This window comes from Cynoglossus semilaevis, chromosome 15 (assembly GCF_000523025.1).
Source record: "Cynoglossus semilaevis isolate Cse_v1.0 chromosome 15, Cse_v1.0, whole genome shotgun sequence".
Lineage (NCBI taxonomy): Eukaryota > Metazoa > Chordata > Actinopteri > Pleuronectiformes > Cynoglossidae > Cynoglossus > Cynoglossus semilaevis.
Window position 1 is genome coordinate 11,523,981 of NC_024321.1, and position 25,255 is coordinate 11,549,235.

Sequence of the window (25,255 nt, forward strand, 5' to 3'; positions counted from 1 at the left end):
AGATGGCGCTGTCTCACTGCACAGCTAGGTTCTTTCACCGAGTAAACTAAGTTGTCTCAATGATGCATTTGATGAAAATGGTTTTGCGTTTTCAAGTTTAAGATTTAAGTTAAGCAGTCAATTTTGAACATCAACAATGCTTCCACTTGGTGGCGACATAACCCCAGGTAAAGCTGACCCGCAGTTTACCCGTGTCCTGCGGCACAATTTAAAAAACCAAGTAACTTTTAGGTAGTTTTGGGTATTTCAAGATGAATCTGAAGAAACTACTTAGCCAATACGGACAATCAGAGACAAAGAAGAAGGAATGTTTCAGTAACTTATGCAGCTGTATTTTAACTGCAGGGTTGTGGGTTCAATTCCAGACTCTGTTCTCATATTTGTATTCATCAACAAATTAATTTTCATATTTTTCTGACTACCTATACTTGTAATTATTTCCCACCTACAGCGTTCACAATTGTTTTATTTTTAAGCAGTTTTTGTTTTACTTCCTGTCTTACGCGTTGCTTCACCTGTAATTAGAGATTGATTAGATTCACCTGCTCCCGCCCTGTGTCCCTGCGTTTCCTTCTCTCTCCGTCGAGAACAAGTGTTTTAAAACTCTGTTTTCTCCGTGGTTTTCACCTGGATATTGTTTTGTGAGTATTTTGCCCCATGTTGTTAATCTTTCATTTCGGAGTCTGTATTTTTTGTTGTAGTTAGAGTTTTTCAGGTGTACATATCTTTGCCGTTGTTTTTCAGCTCAGAGTTTGTGAACAGGTTACCTATGTGCCATGACACATTCACTGCTATTGCTGCAAAACTCCACTTTTGTTAAGAGACATGAATTCCTCAAAACTGATATTTTCTCTTAAGAAAAAAAAGTGATTTATTTTGACCATTGCACGATTAAAAATTAAATGACCTGTTGTGGCCCTTTGTGTAATAACTTTAGGAACCACTGCAATAAGAAGTGAAACCCATGTCTACTCTGCAACATGTTGCCAAACAACAACAACAACAAGAAAACACTGGGTTGGTGCACGCTCACATACACGTTTACAAAACACACACCATAATAACCGTGATAAGCTCTTTTACCCATGATCAAGTACACACCGTGATAAGCTCTTTTACCCATGATCCCCGGCTGTCAGCATAAAAGCTTCCTCTTGTCTCATCAAAGGTTGTGACTCAGAAAGAAAACCCTAAACTAACATGACCCCATTCTTTCACATTTGCATTGATATAAACAACACTGCTGGGAGGTAAACATTCCTCCAGTGAGGATTTGCTGAAAGAAATGTTTAACACTGACATTTATTTAGTCTGATTTAATCTTTGAAGCAGCGTGGGTTTTGATCAGGGATTTAGTGAACATATCTGCTGACTGTCAGCTTTGGCATTTCTGTTTCACATTCATCACACTCAATCATTCCATAGACAAGAACCAGGAGTTGGTGCTTTCATTTACTGAACAAGATTTGACATGAGTGATGGCTCTTTCACGTGTTTGTAGAAGAGAGTGTCTTCAAGGATTTATTGATTTCATTTTAGCCACTTGGAGGCAGCACAACAAGCCCCTGAAAATAAGATTGAAAATGAATTAATTAAATGGATATCTCAAGTTAGTTTCCCAGTTTGTTTGTTTGTTTTTGTTTTTGTTTTTGGGGGGGATTTAACCCCAGTTTACTGTCTGCTCTGTCTGAGACAATTCAGATTTATATCGGTTCTGCGCGCCCTCGCGGCAGCATCCCTCTCTCTGTTTGTGAGGGAATGTGTTTCTAAGGCAGCGTGAACGCGCCCCTATGAACTCCACTCTTCTCCTGCTCCGTCTGTCTCCTCTTGAACGTGACACGGTCTGTCTCCCTTCTCTGCTCCCCTTCTGCTCCAGCCTCATGTTCACGCCACCTCTCAGCCGGAACTCTTCACCTCTGTAGCCGAGAGTCCGCTACCAGCGGCCGGCGTCGATGAGCGGTGGCAGGATGACGGGACACAAGTTCTGGGGACCGTGTTCCTTTGGGTTTTACATTTGGACAGTCATTCTTTTCAAAGGTAGGTTCGGAAAATATATAATTTAACTTTTGCCATATTTTAAGACACTTTCTGTAATACAAATATATTTATTTTATAATTTTAATTTTATAACAAAAATGAATACAACGTTGATGATACCAATCTCTTATTGAATATTTCTTCTAAAACTAGGTATTTGTGTTGCTTTTGTGTTTATCACTGACTTTGGAAATGTTTAGTTATTAGAGAGGACAAATTATATTTTATTTTTAAGCTAATAAAGGCATAAAAAGTCCATTAATCGTGGCTGCTAGATCCCACTTAATGTGATACTGATGTAATTTATAACTTCCGTACAATGGAAGCATTGTTGTTTTGTCCCCTTTAAAAATGAATGTGATGCACACAGTTATTTTTAAGCACCGTGCACCTGCATGTCCAATAATTATTAATGTGTGTATTATTTTCAGTGAGTGCAGCATTAATATTTGCTCACTCTTGTTCAACACCATGCACATAATTCTCTCCTAAGCCCCATTCCATCATCAGCATCAACATGTTACTTATGCCCTGCAGGTTGTGACGCTGCAGCTTTGCTGCAAAATGTCCACGTGTGAGTCCACAGGCTGTAGGATATTTATACCATTAAAGTTGTTGTTCGTCAAAGTTGTTGTCCTCCTCACCTCCTCACAAGCGGTGGACTACTTTTATGACTGTTTTTTGTATATCCTGTAGTCTTTCAGTTGTGAAAACAACAGGAACACAAACCAATATAGGCCAGAAACAAGGAGGTCCTGGACTGGTTTTTATTTATTGTAACAGGTCAGAAAAACAGCACTGCAGTGATGTATATTTGAGCTGGAAAACGGACCTTAGAAGCAGACAAGTCTAGAAATCAGTGTGTAATTCTCTGTGTGTCATTTTGTGTCACTGCTCCAGGCGGGGTTAAACAGCAGCAAAAGCCGCATGTTGACCTGTAGCATGAGCACATTCATAGCATTTACATGGAATAAGCAGCTTAGGTCTGTCAAGGGAAGCACTGGACCACAGTCAAAAAAGAAGTGGATTTTTTTTTTCAGCAAGAACAGCAGGTTTATGGGTGCCGGAGCAATGACAGCCATTGTTAGCGTTGTGTTAATAGTAATCGCGCTAATCAATTTAGGGGATGCTTTGTTTAGTGGAACACAGGAAACAGTGTTTTTAATAATAAAATGCACTATTGATGTGAAAGCTGTGCTCACTTTCTGTTAAGCAGGCTGTGGTGGAATTTTATTCATTTTACTAACTATATTTAATTTTATTCATAATGTCCTTCGTTTATTAACTTTGTCAAATATGACAACAGTGTTTTAAAGTGGTGCACAATACGTGACACATTCAGTCAAAGTGACGCCCGTGCTGCCATTTATTCATTATCTTCACAGAAAATGTTCAACAGGTTGTTAATGCCTAAGGACATTCTCAGCTGGTGTAACACTTATACTGATAGTGGTGCATATCAGCAGAGGTTAAAGCTTCGGGATTAGGATTAAACCTGCAGTCGTTTTAATGGTTAAACCCCAGAAGTATAGATTAAAAATCTCCCCTTTATGAATCCGCCCATAAAAACCTCTGTTAACAAAACACATATGGTGCGATTCCTGTTCACCGCCGATCACATGGCACTACACGAGGTGTAACCCACACAAAACCTCTGCAGTCACTTATTACAAGTGTACTATTGAATGTGTGAAAAGGTCAAATCAATCCTCAGCCACAGTCTTCTTCACTGTCCCTCATCTGTCTCTGTCCCCTCTCCTTCCTGTCTCCTTGAAGATCCCTTTCCTCCTTGTCACCAGTGAATTTATGAATTGTCTCCTGTCAGTGCAGGTCTTCTGATGTCCAGTCAAAAAAACACGTCCATCTCTTCTCATCAATAATTACAATTCGAATAACAGGAACTTTTTATGTTTATATTATAGATGTGAATATCTGGTCTTCTAAGTCTCTTTGATTAATGGTAAATCAAGCCTCGGGGAAAGTGAAATGTAACAGAGTCAAACAGAATTCCTCGTGTGCCTATCAATTCAACCAAATAATTTTCAATAACCTAATTGGTGCTTTGCAATTATGGATTTGTCTAGAGCCATTTCCTGTGTGACACTCGTCATTCTGGCGACCACAAAGGTAACCGACCTTGTATACAGCCTTGTGCATAATTTAAGATGATGAACCTCAATGAGCCATTTCTGTTAGTCTTTTATTTTGGAACTTCTTTGATGGAAATCTCAAGAGAAATAAAAAATTCCGTCTGTCTGCAAAACACTGGCGGCTGCTTGTCAGGAATAAGAAACTACGGCAAAATTAAAATAAAACCTTTTTTCTATCAGTTATATAAGTCAGTGTTGCTGTGACCTCACAGTACAGCAAGACTATATTACAATATAGAATTTGATCATATATGGTAATGTTTTGTCCATACGTACAACATAGATTAAAGGCAGTGCTTTTTACTTGTGTATGATTGTAATTCTACCTCTCTCTCTCCATGCAGTTTAATTATTGTCCTTGATCCTCCTTTCTTTTCTTTTGTCTCTACTTTGTCTGTGTTTTGAATCAGGGGTGGATAATAGAGTAGACACCAGGGTTAAAGCAGCTGAACATCTGGATAATTCACCGCTGACCTCCTCCTGACTTATTCATCATCCAAATGATAGATGATAGCAGGTCGTTGTCCAGGTAGATGTGACTTCAATTTAAATAAGTTCGTCAGTTCAGGGATCCTATTTAGTCGAATGTCATTTAAACACAGACATTGAGAGAGTTTCAGATGGGGAAAAAAAAGTCACATAGCACTAATCAAATCATGTTACAACCCCTGAATACAAATTTTTGTTCAACAGTTGTAATCCAAATATTGTTGCCGCACAGTGCATGTGTCTGTAGGGAGTTTTATGAGGAGCTGCTCACTATAAAAAAACAGACATGCTCCACATATGGTGGATTGTGCAGACATAGTCTAAGAGAGTCTGCACAAATGTCTAATGATTTTTGTTCCACTGCTGCATTACCCAATTAATTATTCTTAAGAAAATTTCAAATTTGTAAAACTTTACCTTATGTGAATTTCTATGGCCTTAAGGTGTAAAAAACAAATACATTAAGCAAAGTTTGCTCTGTCAGTTTGTCCCCTTTTTGGTAGGATATTGTTCATTTTTCCACTTACTCTTTCATCACTAACACACAAGAACACATTTACTTAGCCTGATCATTTGCATTACAAAGGCTGCAACAAGGTGTAGCGTTTGTTTAAGAGCAGACTGCCCCTAACCCTCGGGGAGCAACGATCTGTCAGCGCTGGCTTTGTTCTGCCCTGTTCCTGCCCCAGGTTTCTAACTCCCTCTGTTTGATTCATTTCTTCCAGAGCCTTGTTGGCTTCAGATGGGAAGTCTTTTTTTTTTTTGGGGGGGGGGGGGGGGGGGGGATAACAATAAGATAAAGGGTATGTTAGCAACAGGTGGAAATTAGATTGAGCCAAAAATGTGTAGTTATCCATGCTATTAGTTATCTTATTTATTCACCAGGAATGAAGTGATGAAGGACTACAGCCTATAGGCTCCATGTGCTACAGCGCTGCTTGAATAAACAGAAAAGGTTGCATCAGGAAGGGCAGCCGGCTTAAAAAATCTGTGTTAAATCCCATATGAGGATAATCCGCTGCGGCGACTCTGAGGAAGGCAGCAGCTGAGAGGGAATCTTTTTTATGCGTTTTCCATGGGAAAGCAGAATATAGATATTTACCCTCTGCCCTAAACTATAAAGAATACATTTTTAGATCAAGCAAAAGAAAAGAAAAACTGTCAACTCCAGTGTACAGTACATGTAGATGCAAAGAGCTGACTCTGACCTTATTATGACCTCCCCAAATTGTGTATTATGTCGACTCTTAGATTTTAAAATGACTGAATACTTTTTTGTGTTCAATTGGAAAATTCATACAAAGAGATTAGTTAAAGCCTGTCACAGAAATGAAACAAAGTAAAGGAAATATGTTTATGGGTAGAGCAAAGTAACTGTGTTTTTAGATGTGGAACAAAAAGGGAATTAAAAAAGGGTCTAAAAATAGTTATGACCGAAGAATGGCCTGAGAGAAAATAAAGCAGGTGGGAAAGAAAAAAATAACTTAGATTAATTATTTTTTTCCAGAAGTGATATTAAATGAATGACATTTTGGTTTGTGTTTTTTCTCTTAATGAAAACCATGTAGGAGGACAAGCATAACAAAAGGAATAACAGATTCACCAATCTTTTTATATTTTTCACATTGCTTTTGTTTGAAATCAGTAATTTTGGTTTTGGAAAAAAAAAATGAATTATTTATGTTTTGACAAAACTACGCCTGCAGCTACACCTCCAAACTCAGTAGAAGCTCTTGCAACCACATTTCCTCACCATCACCCAGATATAAACTTCTCAGAGAGGAAAGAAAAGTCACTTTCATTCGTAAAAACAATTTTTACGTAACATTATTTACAAAGGTGGTAGAGTCGGGCGCAGACTAAGCTGTAATGGTTTGTAATGTGACGTTCTCTGGAGAATCATTGTTTGTAACCTGAGCAGGTTTACCCCCGTTTCTAATCAGGACTTGTCTGTGACATTTTTGGAGCAGGGGGGAGTAATTATCTCCATTAATCAATGGTTGCAGAAATTGAAAAAAAAAAAGTGTCAATCATTTGTGTGATATTTATGAATAATAGACCTGTTCTCTGTCAGGCTGTTTGTTGGCAATTGATCGTTTGGATAATGGCACTAATCGATGGTCTTCTCTGAGACCTTACCAGGGCCCAGTGGTGACCCCTGACATTTTCCTCTAATGACCTGTCCAACATGGTTATACGGTTCACTACTTTGTCTGGGTTTGGCAATACACACGTTTGTGTATTGATATACCTAGCAGGTCAAAATAATTTTCTCTGTAGCTGGATAGCAGAGATAATAAATATGTACTTAGAGTGACAGATAGCAAAAGGTCAAAGAAGAAGTGTCATCTTGGTATAAGGTGGCACTTTATCAAAGGTCATTAGGTCACAGATGAATTACAACTTTAAGGAACGCTGCATGTAAATTAAAATTGTAAAACCAACCTAATTGGTAAAGGTTTGAGTAGATTCAGATCCTTTCAGCTTATTCACCCTGTCTTGTGAGATTCCTTTCAGCTTATTCACCCTGTCTTGTCTGCTGTGCTTTTAGAATGATCTGTCCTCGTCAGCTTCTCATGAGATTTGTCAGTGGATTGACTTAAAAAAAAGTCACAGCTCATCAAACCAACATCAGAAGTTCACCCTCCATTCTTCATATATTGATTCATCTCAGCAGTTAGTGAAGTCATTACCACCGACATGGTTTTATTATAGGAGACTGATTTCCTCCTTCAGATTTATTGCCTTTATTACCGTTGTGTTGTATACTGTAATGGAACACAGGACTAAGAATAGAAGCCACAGATCCACATTTCAAATGTAGTATTTGTGTACAACCAAGTCTGTTTTTCTACAAATCCAATTTAATTGTTTTTCATTCAATAATAGATCATCTTGGACATGGATTTTATCTCTCTAACGCATGTGTCAAACTCAAGGCTCGCGGGCCAAATGCGGCCCATCAAGTTCGAGTTTCGAGTTTAAAAAGCATTTTTTGCCTTATAGTAAAGTCTGTGCTGCTGATTTTTTTTTTTTTTTTTTACGTATGAGTGTGTGAGTGTATGTTCAGGTCAACTCAGCTCATTACTGATGTTTTCATTTATCAGTGTTGGGAATATTCATCATCTTAACAGAAGGTGACCTTCACATTACACTTCCACAGACTCATTCCTTTTGTTTCTGAATAATTGTAGGAGATCTTGATGGTGATGAGCCAACAAACACATCAACTTGATCATTCTGGAACTTGAGGCTGCACTCACTCTCAGTCAAGGACTCTGCACCAGACACACTTCTCCTGATTTACCATGTTCAGTGTTCAGGTGTCAACTATTTTAGGAGATATGAAGACCATCATCCTTGTGGAAATTTTTACATCAGATTTAAGTTGTACATTGAAGCGTTGCAGTCGGGGATATTTTGGCAGCAACCGTACAAACTGGATTAAAGATATAGAAGGACAAAGGCATACACCCTGGAAGCATTATATTAAGTGAGATATTGGCCTCAGTCTAAAAGGATATCTTCCAAGTTGCTATAGGCAGAAAATAAATTCTCCAAGCTAAACCGAAGTTCTCAAATCCCTGCTGAATATAATGTTCAGAATACAAAGATTATGCATTCCTATTAAAGTGAATCAAGGTGTGTCCTTGGGAAAAATGTCTGTTTCGACTGGAAGTTTACCTCTAAGCTCTTAAAGGAAAAGTTTCATCATTACAGTGACATTGAGACATGTTCGAATATTTATATCATTATATAATGAATTTATTTTTTTAACGTCAGGATCCATGCAGGGGGAGCACCAGAGGAGACTGTACAAAGAGCTGCTAGCTAACTATAACAGACTAGAGAGACCTGTAGTCAACGACTCTGCTCCTATTCTGGTGGAGTTGGGCTTAACACTCTTGCAGATCATAGATGTGGTAAGTGTGACTTGATGATTATGTGGAGAAAAAAATGATATATACATATGTGTGTATGCATGAATATATCTATATGTATTTATAAATGTGTGTATATAATGTAAGTAGATTGGACATTTTAAGTCATTTTAGTCTTGACAATTTATAGTTTAGTTGCTGCACTGTGGACATTAACGTAGTCTTGACAATTTATAGTTTAGTTGCTATTGTTGCTGTATGTGGTAAAAAATGGCTTGAAATATTGAGCTTTTGCAATTCATTGTTTTTTTATATTTCACATGTAATTTTTTATTTTACAAGTCCATTTCCAGAAATGATTTTCACTAATGATGAAAAAAGGAAAAAAGCAATTATACTTGTTCTAAACAGATGCTCTGAACCAGGGAGAATAAAATAACCAACCATGCACTCACTCACTCGCTCGCTCGCTCACTCACAGACCATCTGTGGTGACTGAAATCTTCATAAATTGTGAGTTAACTTTCAACAGAACCTCACTTCAGCTCGACCAGGGCAGATGGCTGAGGACGATTTGCTTATTTTCTTTCTCTCCGCACGTTTTCTTGACGTCTAGACTGTGGATTAGAGGAGTCAAGCGCCTCTCACAGGTCACTGTCTGAAGTGTTATTTGTCTGCCACACTTTGACACTCCTGACACATTCCTGATTTCCCGGAATTCCATTTCTTACTTTGGACCTTCAGGCTCTGACTCCCACCCTTCCAAAATCAATTAAGGTTCACTATGGTTAATGACTTTTCCAATTGTTATTTTTTTCTCCGAGTAGCAGTGGGCTTTCAAATGAAGCCTTGACTCATTAACTGTGAAAGTAAGATGAAAGTATGAAAATGTGTTAATCAGTCACTGAAATGGAGTACATTAGTTTGTTTACACCAGACGCAGTACTACTGCACTATTGTACTTATCCTCGTGGCATATGAGTGGAAAGGTCTTTCTCCTGGTATATCCCAGTTTTCACAGGCATTCAGGAAATTTAAATGACCATTGATTTTAGTTTCATCAATTCATCAAATTTTTTTGTCAAACACAAACCAACCCAGGAAAACACTGGACATTAAAAAAACCTCAGTGGGTTCACACACTCATCTGTGACTGATCTGGTAGGAGGAGGATATCTTTAATTTATTCCAGATCTGTTAAATAAGGATTTTTTTTCTCCATCTCTTTTCTGTTTCTTTTGTCCGTGCTGGAGTTTTGATTTTTCAGTTCTGCTTCATAAACGGAAAATCCCTGACGCTAGCAAAAATGATAATTTGACCTCACGGCCAAGAAATGAGCTGCACATTTTCACATTTCATTTTACAAACATGTTTGAAGTTCATCGTTATGTTAGGACAGTGGCTTTCATCGTACTGTTTCAGGTTTTTAGATTGTAGCTTAATTAAAGTGCGGAATAAAGGACTGCAATATTAATATTTCCTATTAACAATTGATCAAGCATATCCAACTATTCTATGTGCTCTCTTTTAGCTTTGCATTAGTCATTTCAGTGCCTTTGTTTTGGACTTAATGGCACAGTCTTGCAGTGGAAGGGATTTTAGTTCCCATTAAAGACTTAGGCATTCATGGACAGATTTAAGTGGGGTCACGGAGAAAAATGCTTTTGAAATATTTAAAATTCTTCTGATGGGCTTTTGTAATGCTCACATAAATCTAAAGTTCACTTTTGCAGAGTACGAGTGGAAAAATGACCTGCTAGGTTTTAATAGCACACAGAACTTTTAGTGTTTTGCCATGATGTGCATGTGATTCAAAGATGAAAGCTAAAATCCAATATTAACATGAAAAAACCAAGTCTTTGGTGAACTTTTTTGTCTGATCAACATAACACTCTCATACAAAAATATCAGTATCACAGTTGGAACTGTCTTAACAAATATGTATCTACATATACTGTGACAGCCGTGATTAGAGGCTAAAATGTTTCCAACAACCAGTATTGGAATATTTGTCATATTTCTCTTCATCTACTGCACTTTTTTTTTTTATAAACATTATTTTTAAATAGTTTGTGATTGTATTTTTCATCTTTCTGTTTTGTTATATATCATTAGGATGAGAAGAACCAAGTCTTGATGACAAATGCTTGGCTGCAACTGGTGAGTTATGAAATATTTATTTTTTCAACAGTGTTTGGAATTAAATGACTATTATTAAAATTACATATTTATTATATTAATATCTATTTATATCTGGCTATTCTGTGCATGTGTGTGTAACTATAGACGCTTTGCATCAATTTTTCCATTTTTTTCTGCTAATCTACCCATTTATTGTTCTTACTTAGTCCTTCATTTCTCTGAAGTAACTCCCAAGGGACTTTTAAAGATCTACCTACTTCTCACATATCTAAACTATTACATGGCTTCCGTACATAACTCAGTGTGGTAAGGGAATGTCTCTCTTCCTGTCCTAGCACTGGACTGATGTCTACCTGAGCTGGAATCCAGAAAACTACCCTGGTGTCCAGAACCTGCGTTTCCCCTCAGACCAGATCTGGACCCCTGACATCCTGCTCTACAACAGGTCAGAACTTCCTGATTTCTTATAAACTGCTTCAAACAGTTGAAATAAACCTTGTGTCTGTTGTACTGTAAATACAGCAACAGTGTTGTTCTAGAGGTGGTACAAATGAAAACACAAAGTTTTTTTAAATCAACGATTAAAACGATTCCTTGTTTCTGTTACACCTGCACCACATTTTAATTTAATTTAAGAAGCTGGGATTGTAAACAAACTGCCAGATTGGCTTTAAAATAGAATAAATCAGGTGGACAGTCTGTCAGTCTTAATGAAAACTAAACCAGTCTTTCAGAGTGACTTTATTCTCTTTATCAATGGACCCAGAGCCGTTCATTGTAATGTGTCATCCAGGGCGGACAGGTTTGTTGTTTGCTCGGACAGAAATTTAGTTTGCACCGTTTCTGTTTGAGGATTTTTCAATATAGTTATAACTGTAGGCTGCCTGAAACAGCAGTGAATTTGCATGACTGTGAGAGAGACCGATGATCAGATCTGTGACTGAGGGGAACAGAAAACTAATAAGATGCTGCAAATAAAGGAGGACTGTCAGAGAGAGAGAGAGAGAGAGAGAGAGAGAGATGCAGCATTAAAACCACATTTTAAAAGCTCCAGTGTTAAAACTGCTAGGATTATCAATCCTAATCTGAGCACTCTCATTCTCTGTTCCTCTGTTTCTCCATCTCCCTCACACATCCACCCTAACCTAACAGACCTCTGCGTATCTCATTCCGTCTCTCTCCTACCTTCCTTTCATATTTCACCGTCTCACAATAATAATTCCCAGCTCTCACTGATACATTTATAAACAATCTAATCTACCTGTCTTTGTTTTTTCAGGGTCTCAGCATTTTCTTGGTTTCTTGGTTCAGTTTTGAACTCATTCCTTTTTAACTGTAGTATGTGTTAGCATTGTGCCTCTGTTTATTTATACAGATGCAGTAAACCTCAGTTTACTATTTAGTTTGTCAAATACTGGCACAGACTCTACAGTGGATTATCTAGGGAGTGTTCATACATATTAATTTCTGCAACACATTTTGAATTTATCTTTTCCACTGCTGTATTTTGGTGTGTGTGCAGTACCAAAGATCAGTTCAGTCCAGAACAGATCCTTGAAAATCAAACTTCCTTTAAACGTTGTTAGAGACTCAATAAACAGCTGTTGCAGCTCCAGTAGCTACAGGTTACTGTTTATGATCTAATCACAGGAGGTTTTCTATTTGAACTGCAAGTAAATATAAATTGTAGGTGATAATGGGAGTTTGAAAACCACCATTCAAGTTAATTAAAGAACACAGTGTCTAACGTCTCGGGTATGGAATAAAGTGGTGACTTACAGTGTGGAAACTGGCAGGAAGGAACAATAATGTGAAGCCGAAGAGGAAATTCACTTTACAGCCGAACCAGAACGTATACATGCCCCCTGTGGGCTGTGAGACTGTACCGCTCCCATCTGTAATATGGATCACTGCTGGAAACACACACAAACATAAGTAATTATGCAGCACGATTCAAAGCTCCCCACTGAGTGATGCACAGCCAACGCTGCTACAAACACATTCATTGTTATAAATAAATACAGGTGAACACAGTACTTATAAAAACACATACACACACACAGTCTCACAATTATGCTCTAACACATGCAATTACTCAGTGGGCCGGCAATGTTCAGCCAATAACACGCCATGCTCACTGTGTAGAAAAGTGAATGCTTTGCCTCTTATTATCACTCTGCTCAGCCAGGCTCTCGACATTAATCTGTTGCTGTAGCTTTAATTTGAAGTTAATGATGTTTAGAATTGCTGTGGTCAGGTGCACTCAGAGTCCCACTATGAATGGTAATCACAGAAAAGTTAAAAAAAAAAAACAACCCACTACCAGTGATGAGTGTTTTAGGTTTTACCGATGGTAATGGTGTGTCAGATGTTTCATTGCTGTAACTGTAGCGGTTATCACACCAAGTTAATCTTGCCATTTGACCTGTTTGCAGATGTGTTGTACAACAGGTTCAGAATGATTTTAATCATCATTGGCCTCTTTCACTTGAGAAAAAAAATCCATGTTTCACTGACGCACAAATTAGATAAACCACAAACTCAATATCTGCCAGCAGAGACGTACAGATAAAGTCGTCTGACAGGCCATAACAGTAAAAGGAATCTAATCAAATAAGTGGAGTTTTAATTTTATGAGGGGAAAAAAAGATTCTACAAATGGTCAGACTGAGAGATGTGATGACTTTTCTTTAATCACATAAATAAATGTTCTGGAGATAAACTAAAACCAGTGTTGTCAGGTTGAAACTCCATGCCAAGATGTGACAGTAACATTTTATTGTAAATTTGATACAACAAGTTTAACCTTGTAAGTGAAGTTTGAGGAGCAACATTCTGAATGCTGTCTCATAATTTGTAGTTTTTTTTTCTCTATGGCTGTGACTACCAGGAGAGAAGTATTTGTCTCATAGTTCTTTTTTTTGGGAGGAAACTTGAACAGATTTCTGTTGTCAATAATTAAGGCAGTGATGATTAAAAATGTAGTCAATAGCAAAAACAAAGGAAGCAGAGAAATTCAAATGTATGCTGAGAGTCAGCGGTTACATCATGAAGTGATGGCTGTCTGGCTGTGTTTGCATGAATGAGTGTGTGTTTAGGGAGCTGCAGGTGCTGAGAGAGTGAGAGGAAAGATGGCTGATTCACGTCCCATGGTACCAGAACCTGTCACTGCCACCATTGTCACTGTCTGTTAGCATCACTTTACACCTTTTATTCCACATTAACCTCACATATCCAAAGCAAGTCGACACTGAGTATGAAGTTATTCTGAAGTTCAAAATTTACTTAGTTCTGCAATATACACAAATGTGCACACCCGTCCGTTAACAGGATGCGACAGGTTGTGTAATTTCATCAACCGTCTTAATCTGCCCTTTGCAGAATTACTCAGTCTGTTTTTTGCCACTTTTGAGGTATAATGTTTAATATGAGGAAGAAGACCAGAGTAAATCAGATGTGTTCAGTTACAATTTCTGTGAAGAGCTGAAAACGCTGGCTACGCTCCTTTGTCACGACTGAATGAGGCTCCGGGATGTTCCAGACTCTCTGATGTTATCTTCACACAGGAAGGCATTGTGTGTAATTTCTTCTGTGCAATTTACATAAAAAAAGCATCAGAGTTTAGTTTCGAAAAGGTTTACGTGGCATCGCAACAAATCCCAGTTGATGTATGGTCTATTTTAAAAGCTTATACACAGACATAAATGTGAGCGATCAAAAAGAGAAGCTGCCTCTGTGACATTTAGCAAACTACTGCTCTCTGATGATACAGTAAGACATCTAACTGTAAACCTCTGTGTTTGCTGTGTCTTGATGTGCAGTAGTTTTATTCCTCTCAGGTGAAAATACCCACATTAAAAAATAAATCAGAAATAACTGGGTTTTCTTTTTTAGTTAAACAAAAAAAAAAAACTAAAATCAACAATTATACCAATATAATTAACCCTTTTCTTGCTCAAGTCAGTTATAGTTTTATATTATATATATATAAAATCTTTTCAACATATTTTCAACTACCAAAAGCAAATACAAAGAAAACCCATTATCTAAAAGCTGCAACCGTTTCTAGAGATAAAGCTTAATTAACGTCTTGAAACAGCATCAACTCGAGGACGTTGTTATAGCGAATGCTTTCTAAATGTCATTGTTGTTGCCATGGAAATATGGAGATGGTATGAAATATATTTTTAAACCTGATTATATTTTCTGTCTGTAACTAAGAAATGAAAAAAAAAACAAGAATACCTGAGGCATTGTGGGTGAGTTGACTCTGATTTGCAGCTTCCTCTCATTTCATAATTACAGAGAGATTGAATATATAATCTACTCTTTGTACCTGAGGTTGGATCTGTTACAAAGACAGACAACCTGTCTTTTAACTTGAATTGCTTCCTGTCATATAAATATTATTATTATTTAGTGTCTGCAGAGGTCAATTATTCACTGTTTTTTTTATCAGCTCTGTACTAACAGAGGCTGGACCAACATGTCAGTCCTCTGACCAAGGCTGCTGCTGTTCAGACACAAACAGGAGAGACGCTGAGACACAATGTCAGGAATAAAAATACACTCACGGACAACTGATCTCCACAGGCGTACCCTGTCTCTGTCCCCCGGTCAGAGGAGATTGACTCTGGTCTCTGGTGACCCTGGGAAGGATAAGTGGAATAGATGATGGATGAAAGGATGCATGGATGAATGGAGCAGAGAAGAAGAGCAGAAGATGAAAACCAGTCAATGGCTGAGACAGTTTTCATACCATGAGTACTTGCAGTGTGTATTTATAGTGGAATTGCTTTTACGTGATGTACAACATAGAGAACACATTTCTTTATATTATTTTTCTGCACAAATAACCACTGCTTCCTGTTCATTGCAGATTTATTAAAACCTAGTATCAGCAACAGCAAGTATGCAAATGAAAATACTTACTGGTACTAGTGTCAGTTAGTAATAAATGGTATCAGGGCTGTGGTACATAAATGAAGAGTTGGGCTGTAGATATATATCAGAGCAGAAGTTACTGGAGTTTGAAACATCAGCAGGAGGCTGATGCTATAAATAGCTGCAGCAGCAGATGTGGTTACATGACTGCAGAAGAACGGGACGCTGATTTTACTGTCCAACTAAAAAGACACCTGGAGTGTTTTTACGTCCTAATGTATAGATAAACAGGAAACTATGCTGTTAAACAACATTTGGTGTTTTCTGTAAAAAACAAAAACATAACAGGATTAATAGAGAAGATTGCTGATTTGGCATTTAAGAGAACAGCTTGTTGGCCTGGAACTGTTTAGTTTCAGTCTATACCTGGACGTACTCATTTTATTTATTTCATTAATAAACACTTTAGTTAGTGGTTTGTCACAAAACAAATCGTGAAGTTCATTCACCCTTGGGCCAGATTTGGCCCGCCAAACTGTCCAATCTGTCCAAGCGACTGCATTCCAAAATAGACATAAAATAATAATGTTAGACAAAAACATTTCATTTTATTCAAGAATCAGGCCCCTGAGATGTCTGTCCAGAAAAGGATTTGGACCTCTGATAAATATAGTTTACCCCTGTATTAGAGAGAAAACTGGAGTATGACATCCTAAATTGTTGTGAAATGCTATGAAAATGAATATATTTTTTAATTTATATTTTTTAAGTTTTTATCTATAGATATGAATTGTGTTCTCCTGATTTGTCAGTTAAGTCCCCAAAGGTCAGAACATGCAGCTGCCTCTCGTTCAGGGTCTTCCACCTCCAGGTGCACACAGCCACACACCCCCCCTCTCTTGTTTATTCCTTAGTGCTGATGAGCGGTTTGACGCCACCTTCCACACCAATGTCCTGGTGAATGCCTCAGGTTACTGCCAGTACATCCCACCTGGCATTCTGAAGAGCACCTGCTACATCGATGTGCGTTGGTTCCCTTTCGATGTTCAGAAATGTAACCTAAAGTTTGGTTCTTGGACGCACAACGGTTGGCTGCTGGACCTCCAGATGCTGGACGTGGACACGTCCACCTACATACCCAACGGGGAGTGGGACCTCGTGGGTAAGACTGCCATATACTGTATGTTAAATTTCAAATGGTAAAACTGTAAGACTGGTCTAAAAATATGAATGAATATGAATTGTACGTATTATTAGGACAGAACAGAATTAATAATTCAAGAATACATGATGGAATGAATCTGCTGTTAAGCTGTGGGCTAAATCCAAAACAGAACCTTTCAAAATAGTGTGATTACATTTTGGTCTTGTTGTGTTTTAATATTCATATGAGTAGATTCTGAGCCTTCAATAAATGAACTACTCATGTCAAAATACTGTCTACTTCCTGGTTGAAAGTAGCTCAAATTAATAAACACAACAAAATGTCTGTCTCTTGGATAAATGGTTCTCTAAAACAAAATCAATCCAGTGATTTTTTTTTTTCCATCGACTCTAACCTGGAGACTTAGCGCTGGTGTTTGCCACAGTCTTTACAAGCCATAAATAATTCAATCAATGGCGCAGCCCAGTTTGACAGCAGTGACAGAATAGATCTGACCATTACACATTATAATCACTGGCGTTTTGGGCTCGGTCACACTCTACAGCTGGTATCGACCTACAGAGAACCTCGTTTGCTGATGACTGTATTGCTTTCCCTCACAGGTGTGCCAGCCAAGCGTAATGAGCTGTATTATGAGTGCTGTAAGGAGCCCTACCCTGACGTGACGTTTACAGTCACCATGCGCCGCAGGACTCTGTATTATGGACTCAATCTGCTCATTCCCTGTGTGCTGATCTCTGGCCTGGCCCTGCTGGTCTTTCTGTTACCTGCAGACTCTGGGGAGAAGATTTCGCTCGGTAAGATATTTACAAAGACGCAAGAAAAAATTTTGTCAACCTAGACTAGGGACTGCCATCCATTGTGACAAGCCACAGTGTAGTAAGTTGAGAGAGAGAAAAGAACTGTGCTTTTACTCCCTTCATTTGTTGCCCTAATTTACATAATAAAAATCAGTGCACATTGGACTTTTGGTTATTAACAGATATTTGTTTTTTTTAGTTGATTTTTTTCCTGTAATTTTACCCCATGTCATTTTATATTTAGTTTTTTTTTAATTGAAGCTCATCGACTCTGATGGAAAAGTGTAGTTGACAAAATGAACACTTGGTGGGTGAACCTTGAACCATTCTCGCTCGTAGAAACTAATTTTGTTAGTGACACAATGAGTTTTAACAGCATCGAGTACTGAAACCTGTCAGCATTCGTGTTATTAGGGAAAAGTCTAGCGACATGACTTGTTTGAGCCGAGTTAAATTGAGACTTAGATCAAACTAGTCTTATTGATTGAGACTTATTTTGGCCTCCTGCCGTCTTCCTAGACATTCTGAACTGAAATGGTGTTTTGTAAATGTCATTAGTAATGACAGAATTTAGATCTGACAATGGGTGTTTATACATAATACATTTTTTCACAGGTTACAGAGATGGTTGACTTCAAATTGGATTCCACTGTGAGACTTTTCGCCACTGAATCCAATTATTATTGTGAGCTGACGTGTTTTGATAAATAGCGCTGTGTAAATGAGAGGCCACAGGTTACACTGACAGTGTTTGAGTCATTCCTTAAACGCACACTACCTTGGACGTGGCAGATGAGCCGGTAGCTGACGGATGGTCACAGTCACTGGAACAGAACATACAGTACATGTGTGATAACAGGAGTGATTTCACGTATCACTGACCCTCATCACAGTATGTATTTATTCATGTTCTGTCTGTGTGTGTCTCCCTTTTTATCTCTGCCTCAAGGCATCACCGTGCTGCTTTCGCTGACCGTCTTCATGCTGCTCGTAGCAGAGATCATGCCGGCGACCTCCGACTCTGTTCCTCTGATTGGTGGGTGTTTGAGTCTTTGTATGAAGCCATTTCATCTCAGACAACGATCATTATGGAAAATTTCAAAATGGTTTCTATTCTGTGTGTCCTGAAAGTGGAACATACACATGTATGTAAGTTTGCTTTAGTGCATTATGTGTCCATCCAAGTGTTTTCTGCACTTCTAGTAAACAGCAGCCGTATAAAACAGGCATGAATTATTAAGAGTTTTCAAAGCAGGGAAACTGCTTTTTAATACTGTATGGACCACTGAAAAATAATAAATGAAAAATCCTCCTCGGGTATTCCTGGGCTTCGCCTTGAGTAGCTCCAGGGCGACTATACATCACTCTCAGTGCCTGTGGATGGCGGATGAAGTAAATTGGGTGGCCCGGTCTAAAGCTGTCAGCAGTGTTAATAGGCTGTGAAATGGCTGTTTCTCTAGTGGGGAAGTAAGAAAAGAAAGAAGAGGAAGAAATAATGAATAAAGAGACCAAAGGGAGAAGTGGTGAGGAGGTGGGCTGAGAGGAAAACTTTGACGACCTTGTCAGGAAACTGATGAGGCGTTTGTGACAGGAAGGATAATATCTCATATCACCAGTGTGAAAAAGAAGAAAAATACATCTGAAATCCTGACAAAATAATTAGGTATGAACTGATACCAATGCTGTTAAAACTAAAGAAGTATTGGTACTGCTATTGGTATCGAGGACGACCCTTTTGAATAACTTTTTAAGTCATAGCTTTTTGCCTTCTTTGTTGTAAGTGTTCAATCAGAGAGATATATGGCCAAACAATGAACCATATTCTTTACGAGTGTATTGATGTGAGAAGTGTTCGGTGATGCTGAACACATTTAAAGTCACCGTTCCTCTGAGAAAAGCCTGATGTGTCTGTCATCAGTGGGGAGAGTGATCAGTGTTTTTATTCACCATGACCTAAACACAAGGCCATGAGGGACACTTTTAGTGTCCTTGTTAAAATGACTCAGAGCTTTTACAGCACAGTGGATGAACGTGAATGGAACTTATGACACTATTAACTGGGCACTAAAGAAATCTTCTGGGCCACAACCAGAGACAGACCATATTTTTATTCACCGTCTCCTAATCACCTGATAGTCTGGTCCTTTTATTTCTCTTCACATATTCAGAGCTGTTGTACCCACTTCACTTGGTCTACTGTTTTAATTCATTTCTTTTAACTCATCCAGGAATAAACAATGTATGTCATGACTGATGTTTTGAACTCATTGTTACCATAAAATCATTAAAGAGCGATCATCAGACTTGTGGAGACAAAGGAAATGTCCTCTCTTTTCTCATAAACACACATTTTAGCAGCGTTTTACTGTCTGGGCTCTTAATTCTTCCCTCATCTCTGGGTTTTATTATCTGCTGCTCTGCCTCATCTTCTTCAGCCCTCCTCTCTTGATTAAGCCTCCTCCCCCTTCTTTCCCGTCTCCCTTCACAGTTTCTGACCTCCGGAGGTGACCGAAAGTTTGACTCTGCCATCGCTGCAGTAGCTGTGGTCGTCTTGAGTCGTTACCTTATACTTTTGCACAGCCATTGACAAACAAGAAAAAAGGAGGATTGAAACCGTTTACAGTCGCTCATGGGTGCATTTGTGTTCAGTCAGAGAGAGATTACAGTCTTCTGTTATTTTCTATCTCTTTCCTGTTTTGAGAAAAATGTGGCTTCAGATCCAGCACTAGGGTTTTTTCCTTGTTCCTTATTTTGTTTTGTTTTTTGCACAGATTTTGCTTTCCTCCAGGCAGTGGAACTTAATTTGTATATATAGGCCAGACTTGCTTTCTTGTTGTTAAAGTGTGAAATCAACCGATTTTTGATTTGATTCAGGCTCAAACTTTTACCTGTTTGTATAAATAATATTCTTTATTAGTTACTTTTTTTTTTGATGCAGCCCAGTATTTTGCCAGCACCATGATGATTGTGGGCATGTCTGTGGTGGTGACTGTCATAGTCCTCCAGTTTCACCATCATGACCCTCAGGGAGGGAAGATGCCCAAATGGGTGAGTGATGTCAACCATCAGTCTTTTCAGTGTTGTTTCTTTGTCACTACATGCAGTCCTCGGTCTTTCAGGTGCGCGTGGTTCTGCTGAACTGGTGCGCCTGGTTCCTGCGAATGAAACAGCCTGGAGATGAACGCAAGCGGCCCCACCACAAGTACCGCCACTCCTCTCAGCAGCACTCCAGTTCCAGCTCCATAGAGATGGGCACAGTACCAAGCCTCACTGTGCCCCTCGCGCAGACATCCTGCTCCCCGTGTCCCACAGGAACGTCCAACGGTTCTATGAACCTATACTTTGGCAATTACCACACCATGGAGAGTCCACACTGTCCACCTTCCAGCGACTCTGGTGTAGCATTAGGCGGACGCGTTTACGGCTCTCCCGGTGATGATACTGATGCACCCGGCATCATTGGCAGTGGTCCCGGAGGCCTGGGGATAGGAGTTGGCATCCCACCACCAGAGATCCAGCGCATCCTGCAGGAAGTGTCGTACATAGCCCAGCGATTCCGGGACCAGGACGAGGCTGAGGCCATCTGTAGCGAATGGAAGTTTGCCGCGGCAGTAGTGGACCGGCTGTGTCTGGTGGCCTTCTCCCTCTTTTCCATCATTTGCACTTTTACGATTCTCATGTCGGCTCCTAACTTTATCGAGGCCGTTTCTAAAGATTTCACATAAGTGATGGCAGCATCAAGTAAAAACAAGTGTAAAAAGATCAGGTCTAAAGATGAGATAAATATATACTCTTGAGTTTTTTCGCAAATATAAGTTGCTCCTATCAGTTAGAAAGGATCAACAACTGTAACACCAAGGGCAATAAAGATGAAGTCAAAGGTCAGGAATCACAGGAGTAATAATTATATCCACTGAATATATTTTGAATTGTGTAAATATCATTCAACCGTGTTGTCAGTGCACAATAAGAGAATTATATTTCTCTTTACTGCCTCGTCTTTGTCTGAGACACTGTCTAGTCTAAATATGTGGTAAATATTATCTTGAGTACGAGTGAACGCTGACTGTTTAATTTCAAATCTGCTCTGAAGGATGTTCCTCTCTACTAACACTGTTAGTATCTACAGTAGAAAGACATTTTCATTCAATGAAGCCAGAATTAATACATGGAGCATCTCTGGTTTTTAAACTAGTGTAGAAGTCATTTCTTTTGTCGGTGTAGAGCAGCTCACGTACATACAGTAGGAGCTTTTAACTGTAGTTCATTTAATATTCATCTGTAGACTACAAGCCACTCGGCTGATACTGAACTTGTTCATTTATTGGCTGAACAGAACTCGTTGACTTTCTCAGTAGTTGTCACTGTGTATATTGAAGGAAGTGACAACAGACGATGGTCCGACAGAAAGAGGACGACTTCTAACCTCCACTTGTCACAAATGTGTAGATTTGTAAAAAGCCCTGATGTCAGTGAGCATTGTTTTTGTGTTACAGTGTGAGACTCATTCATATACAGTGGTGTTGTGTAAAGATTCCCTTACTGCCCACAGTTTTTTGTAGCTGCGGTTCTGGGTCTTTTTTCTCTGTCTTACTGTGTCGTTTCTGACTTTACGTCAATAAAAATATATTTATTCTCTGTATAAAAGATCAGTGCTTTTCTGTTTGTCAGTTGGTTTCAACCACAGAACATTTACAACAGTGTTAGGAAAAGTTGAAAGTGGACCAGTGTGGTGAAATGAACTGCATGATGGTAAAGAATATGACAATGCCATGTAATATTTTGGTTTATTTTCTGCAGTTTTTATCCTTTTGACTGCATCTACAGAGTAACGGTTTGTTTAAAGCAGTGGTCTCAAACTGAGGGCCACCGCCTCCATCATTGTCTCACTGGAAGGCCCCATCAGAGACAACTAAACCTAATTATTTGGTAATAATGCAACAACAGTAACTAACTGTAGAAAGATTAGAAATGTGATACTATATATTTCTATATCCCAAAAGTAAGAGAGAAGGTGACAATAGAACAGGGTAAGAATAGAATTAATAAAGTACAGAGTTCACGGTGAAGCCGAGCCTTATAGGCATTGACCTCCCCCTACTGAACTGCTGGGCCAGCATTTTAAGTTAATATAAAAAAAGCCTCTGTTGTGTTTCTGTGTGTGAGGCAGACTGTCAGAATATCCTGAGGTTGAAGTCAAGGAAACGGCTTTACTTGATGATCATCTCTCTCTCTCTCTCTTTCCAAACCTCCTGTCTCGTCCAAGTGTCTCTCTCTCTGTCATTTTCTTCTTTGAATGTGTTAATATTAGCTCTTCATCAATTTTCTCCTTTTTGTCACGCCACTTTCTGCAGTCATAAAAGGCATTATTTAATCAACTTTGCCTGACACGTTTATTTCTGTAATAAGCACTAATTCATGTCAGTGGGTGGCTACAGCCTGAATGCTAATGTGACATATCAAGAGCAACAGTGGGGTCTGCGGAGCAGGGAGTTCTGTCATCCATCATTCTGACTTCCTGTGGGTTTTCCTCCTCCTGTAGCCAAATGTGAATTTATGTGCGAGTTGTGTTCATCGTCTCTGTAGACATTTGCTGGCAATTAAATATGTGAAATCGGATTCATAACCTTGACACAAACTAATGAGCCCAGCGTTTATGGACTGTTGTGTCAAAGTCTGCCAAGATTCAAGGACAACTACAAAAAAACAAACAAACAAACAAACAAAGAAAAAAAAAAACCACGATTAAGTTCTCATCCAGAACTAATCAACTTAAGAAAACAAAGGTTTGAAATAAATGATTCTTTAGAGTGAAATGATCCAAACATCACGGTAATAAAACAATCTTTAATCTAATCCTGGAGCCATTAGTTCCAGTGAGCGCTAAAGCTCAGAGGAGACGCAGCAAGTCACATGTCTGCAGTGGCAGGGCCTGATCTGAACCAAAGGCTGTCACTAAATAATCTGGAATTCTTTTTTTTACACAAAGCAAGCACTGTGAGTTGCAATTTACAGATTATCTAAAAGCCATAAATAAAGTTAAATCCTGTATAATAATAGTAAAAAAAAAACAAGCGATGATGCACAAACAAACTATCAGAAATAGTGTTTTTTCTCTGTCGGCAGCAAATATGAGTTAATGCACGACCCGTAATCTCCCAGCACGGGGTAATCTGAGTAAATGAGCATTTGGATTATGAGTCTGGAACAGTCTAATCCAGTAGTTCTCAGTTGTTTTCTGTCATGCCTCTCCCCACCCTCCTCCTTAGGGACAGAAATGTTTTCACACCCCCATGAATGGAAATACTATTGAGAACCTGAAAACATGTATATTTTTATCTGTACAAACCACTGTAAGAGTTGCTGCCACCTAGTGACTGGAGGCTTGTTATCATTCAACCAATAGGTACACTTATGTCCAACGTGCCATATTCCATTGGAAGCCCCTCATGCCCCCCAGCACCTTCCCGCGCTCCCTCAGGGGGGTCCGCCCGACTATTTGAGAAGTACTGGTCTAATCTGAAACACTGTCTCAGTGTTTGATGCTGCAATGTCACTGTGTGGAGTTCATCTAGGGCCAATATATTATACAGACTGCATGCTAACATTACAGACAGGTGTGAAATCATCCTGCAGTAGTTGGAACTCTGGATTTAACCTCCTCTCTGGGCAGATTTCAAGCATGTTTTTCCCTGTTCCTGTTCTTACGGATCATTTTCTGCCTTTAGAGCTCCTCTGGCCGCTGACACCGTCTTCTGAGTCAACACTGTGACTTTTATTGTCATGATGCATTATATGTAGGAGATCCAGCAGCTCCTTTAACAGATTCAGGATGTGAAGAAAAATGGCTCTTCTTTTGTACTGTTTTTATATGTGAATTCTCCCATAGAAGCACTAAACATATTTTTAGAGCTTCTTCTTCTTCATTTTGTGGCTGCTCACTTCATGAGATGTGACGAAAGCAGTTAATCCACATGTGGTTTATGAAATGGTAAATACGGGATGCCTTTTTTTGACACAATATAACAATTTTATCTGGGCCTTTCAGAAATATATAGCAGCAATGCAGATAGTGAGAACAATTAGAACATTTTTTATATGTGTAAGTTCATCTTCCATCTTGTATTTTGACTTTGGTCTAACAGAAAAAAACATCCCAAAATATCTTATTCTGTGTAATATCCAGTTAAGACTTACAGACACTGACGTTCCGAGAATCATGAATTTTTCTTGAATATTAAAGATGAGGCAGTTTCAAATGAACACGGAACATGTGCAGAGCTGGAGAGTGACTCAGACATGACAGACATCAAGGAGAATTTCATGAGATGTGACGAAAGCAGTTAATCCACATGTGGTTTATGAAATGGTAAATACGGGATGCCTTTTTTTGACACAATATAACAATTTTATCTGGGCCTTTCAGAAATATATAGCAGCAATGCAGATAGTGAGAACAATTAGAACATTTTTTATATGTGTAAGTTCATCTTCCATCTTGTATTTTGACTTTGGTCTAACAGAAAAAAACATCCCAAAATATCTTATTCTGTGTAATATCCAGTTAAGACTTACAGACACTGACGTTCCGAGAATCATGAATTTCTCTTGAATATTAAAGATGAGGCAGTTTCAAATGAACACAGAACATGTGCAGAGCTGGAGAGTGACTCAGACATGACAGACATCAAGGAGAATTTCCTGCTG

At 38.7% G+C, this 25,255-nt stretch overlaps 1 protein-coding gene across 2 annotated transcripts; it reads left to right on the forward strand.

Moving 5' to 3' along the window:
• The first annotated feature begins 529 nt into the window (after positions 1 to 529).
• On the forward strand, positions 530 to 22,187 carry LOC103391040 (neuronal acetylcholine receptor subunit alpha-7-like). 2 transcript variants are annotated; one of them, XM_017039547.2, is made up of 11 exons: positions 530 to 641; positions 938 to 1,017; positions 1,877 to 2,037; positions 8,460 to 8,599; positions 10,673 to 10,717; positions 11,035 to 11,144; positions 16,498 to 16,745; positions 17,351 to 17,545; positions 18,498 to 18,584; positions 20,487 to 20,596; positions 20,668 to 22,187. In XM_017039547.2, the coding sequence occupies exons 3-11, from the start codon at positions 1,953 to 1,955 to the stop codon at positions 21,271 to 21,273; spliced, it is 1,626 nt and encodes a 541-aa protein (XP_016895036.1). In that variant the 5' UTR covers positions 530 to 641; positions 938 to 1,017; positions 1,877 to 1,952; the 3' UTR covers positions 21,274 to 22,187. The 2 variants fall into 2 exon arrangements, with proteins under 2 accessions (XP_016895036.1, XP_016895037.1); XM_017039548.2 differs by lacking the exon at positions 938 to 1,017 and having other exon boundaries at positions 532 to 641.
• The last annotated feature ends 3,068 nt before the right edge of the window (positions 22,188 to 25,255 follow it).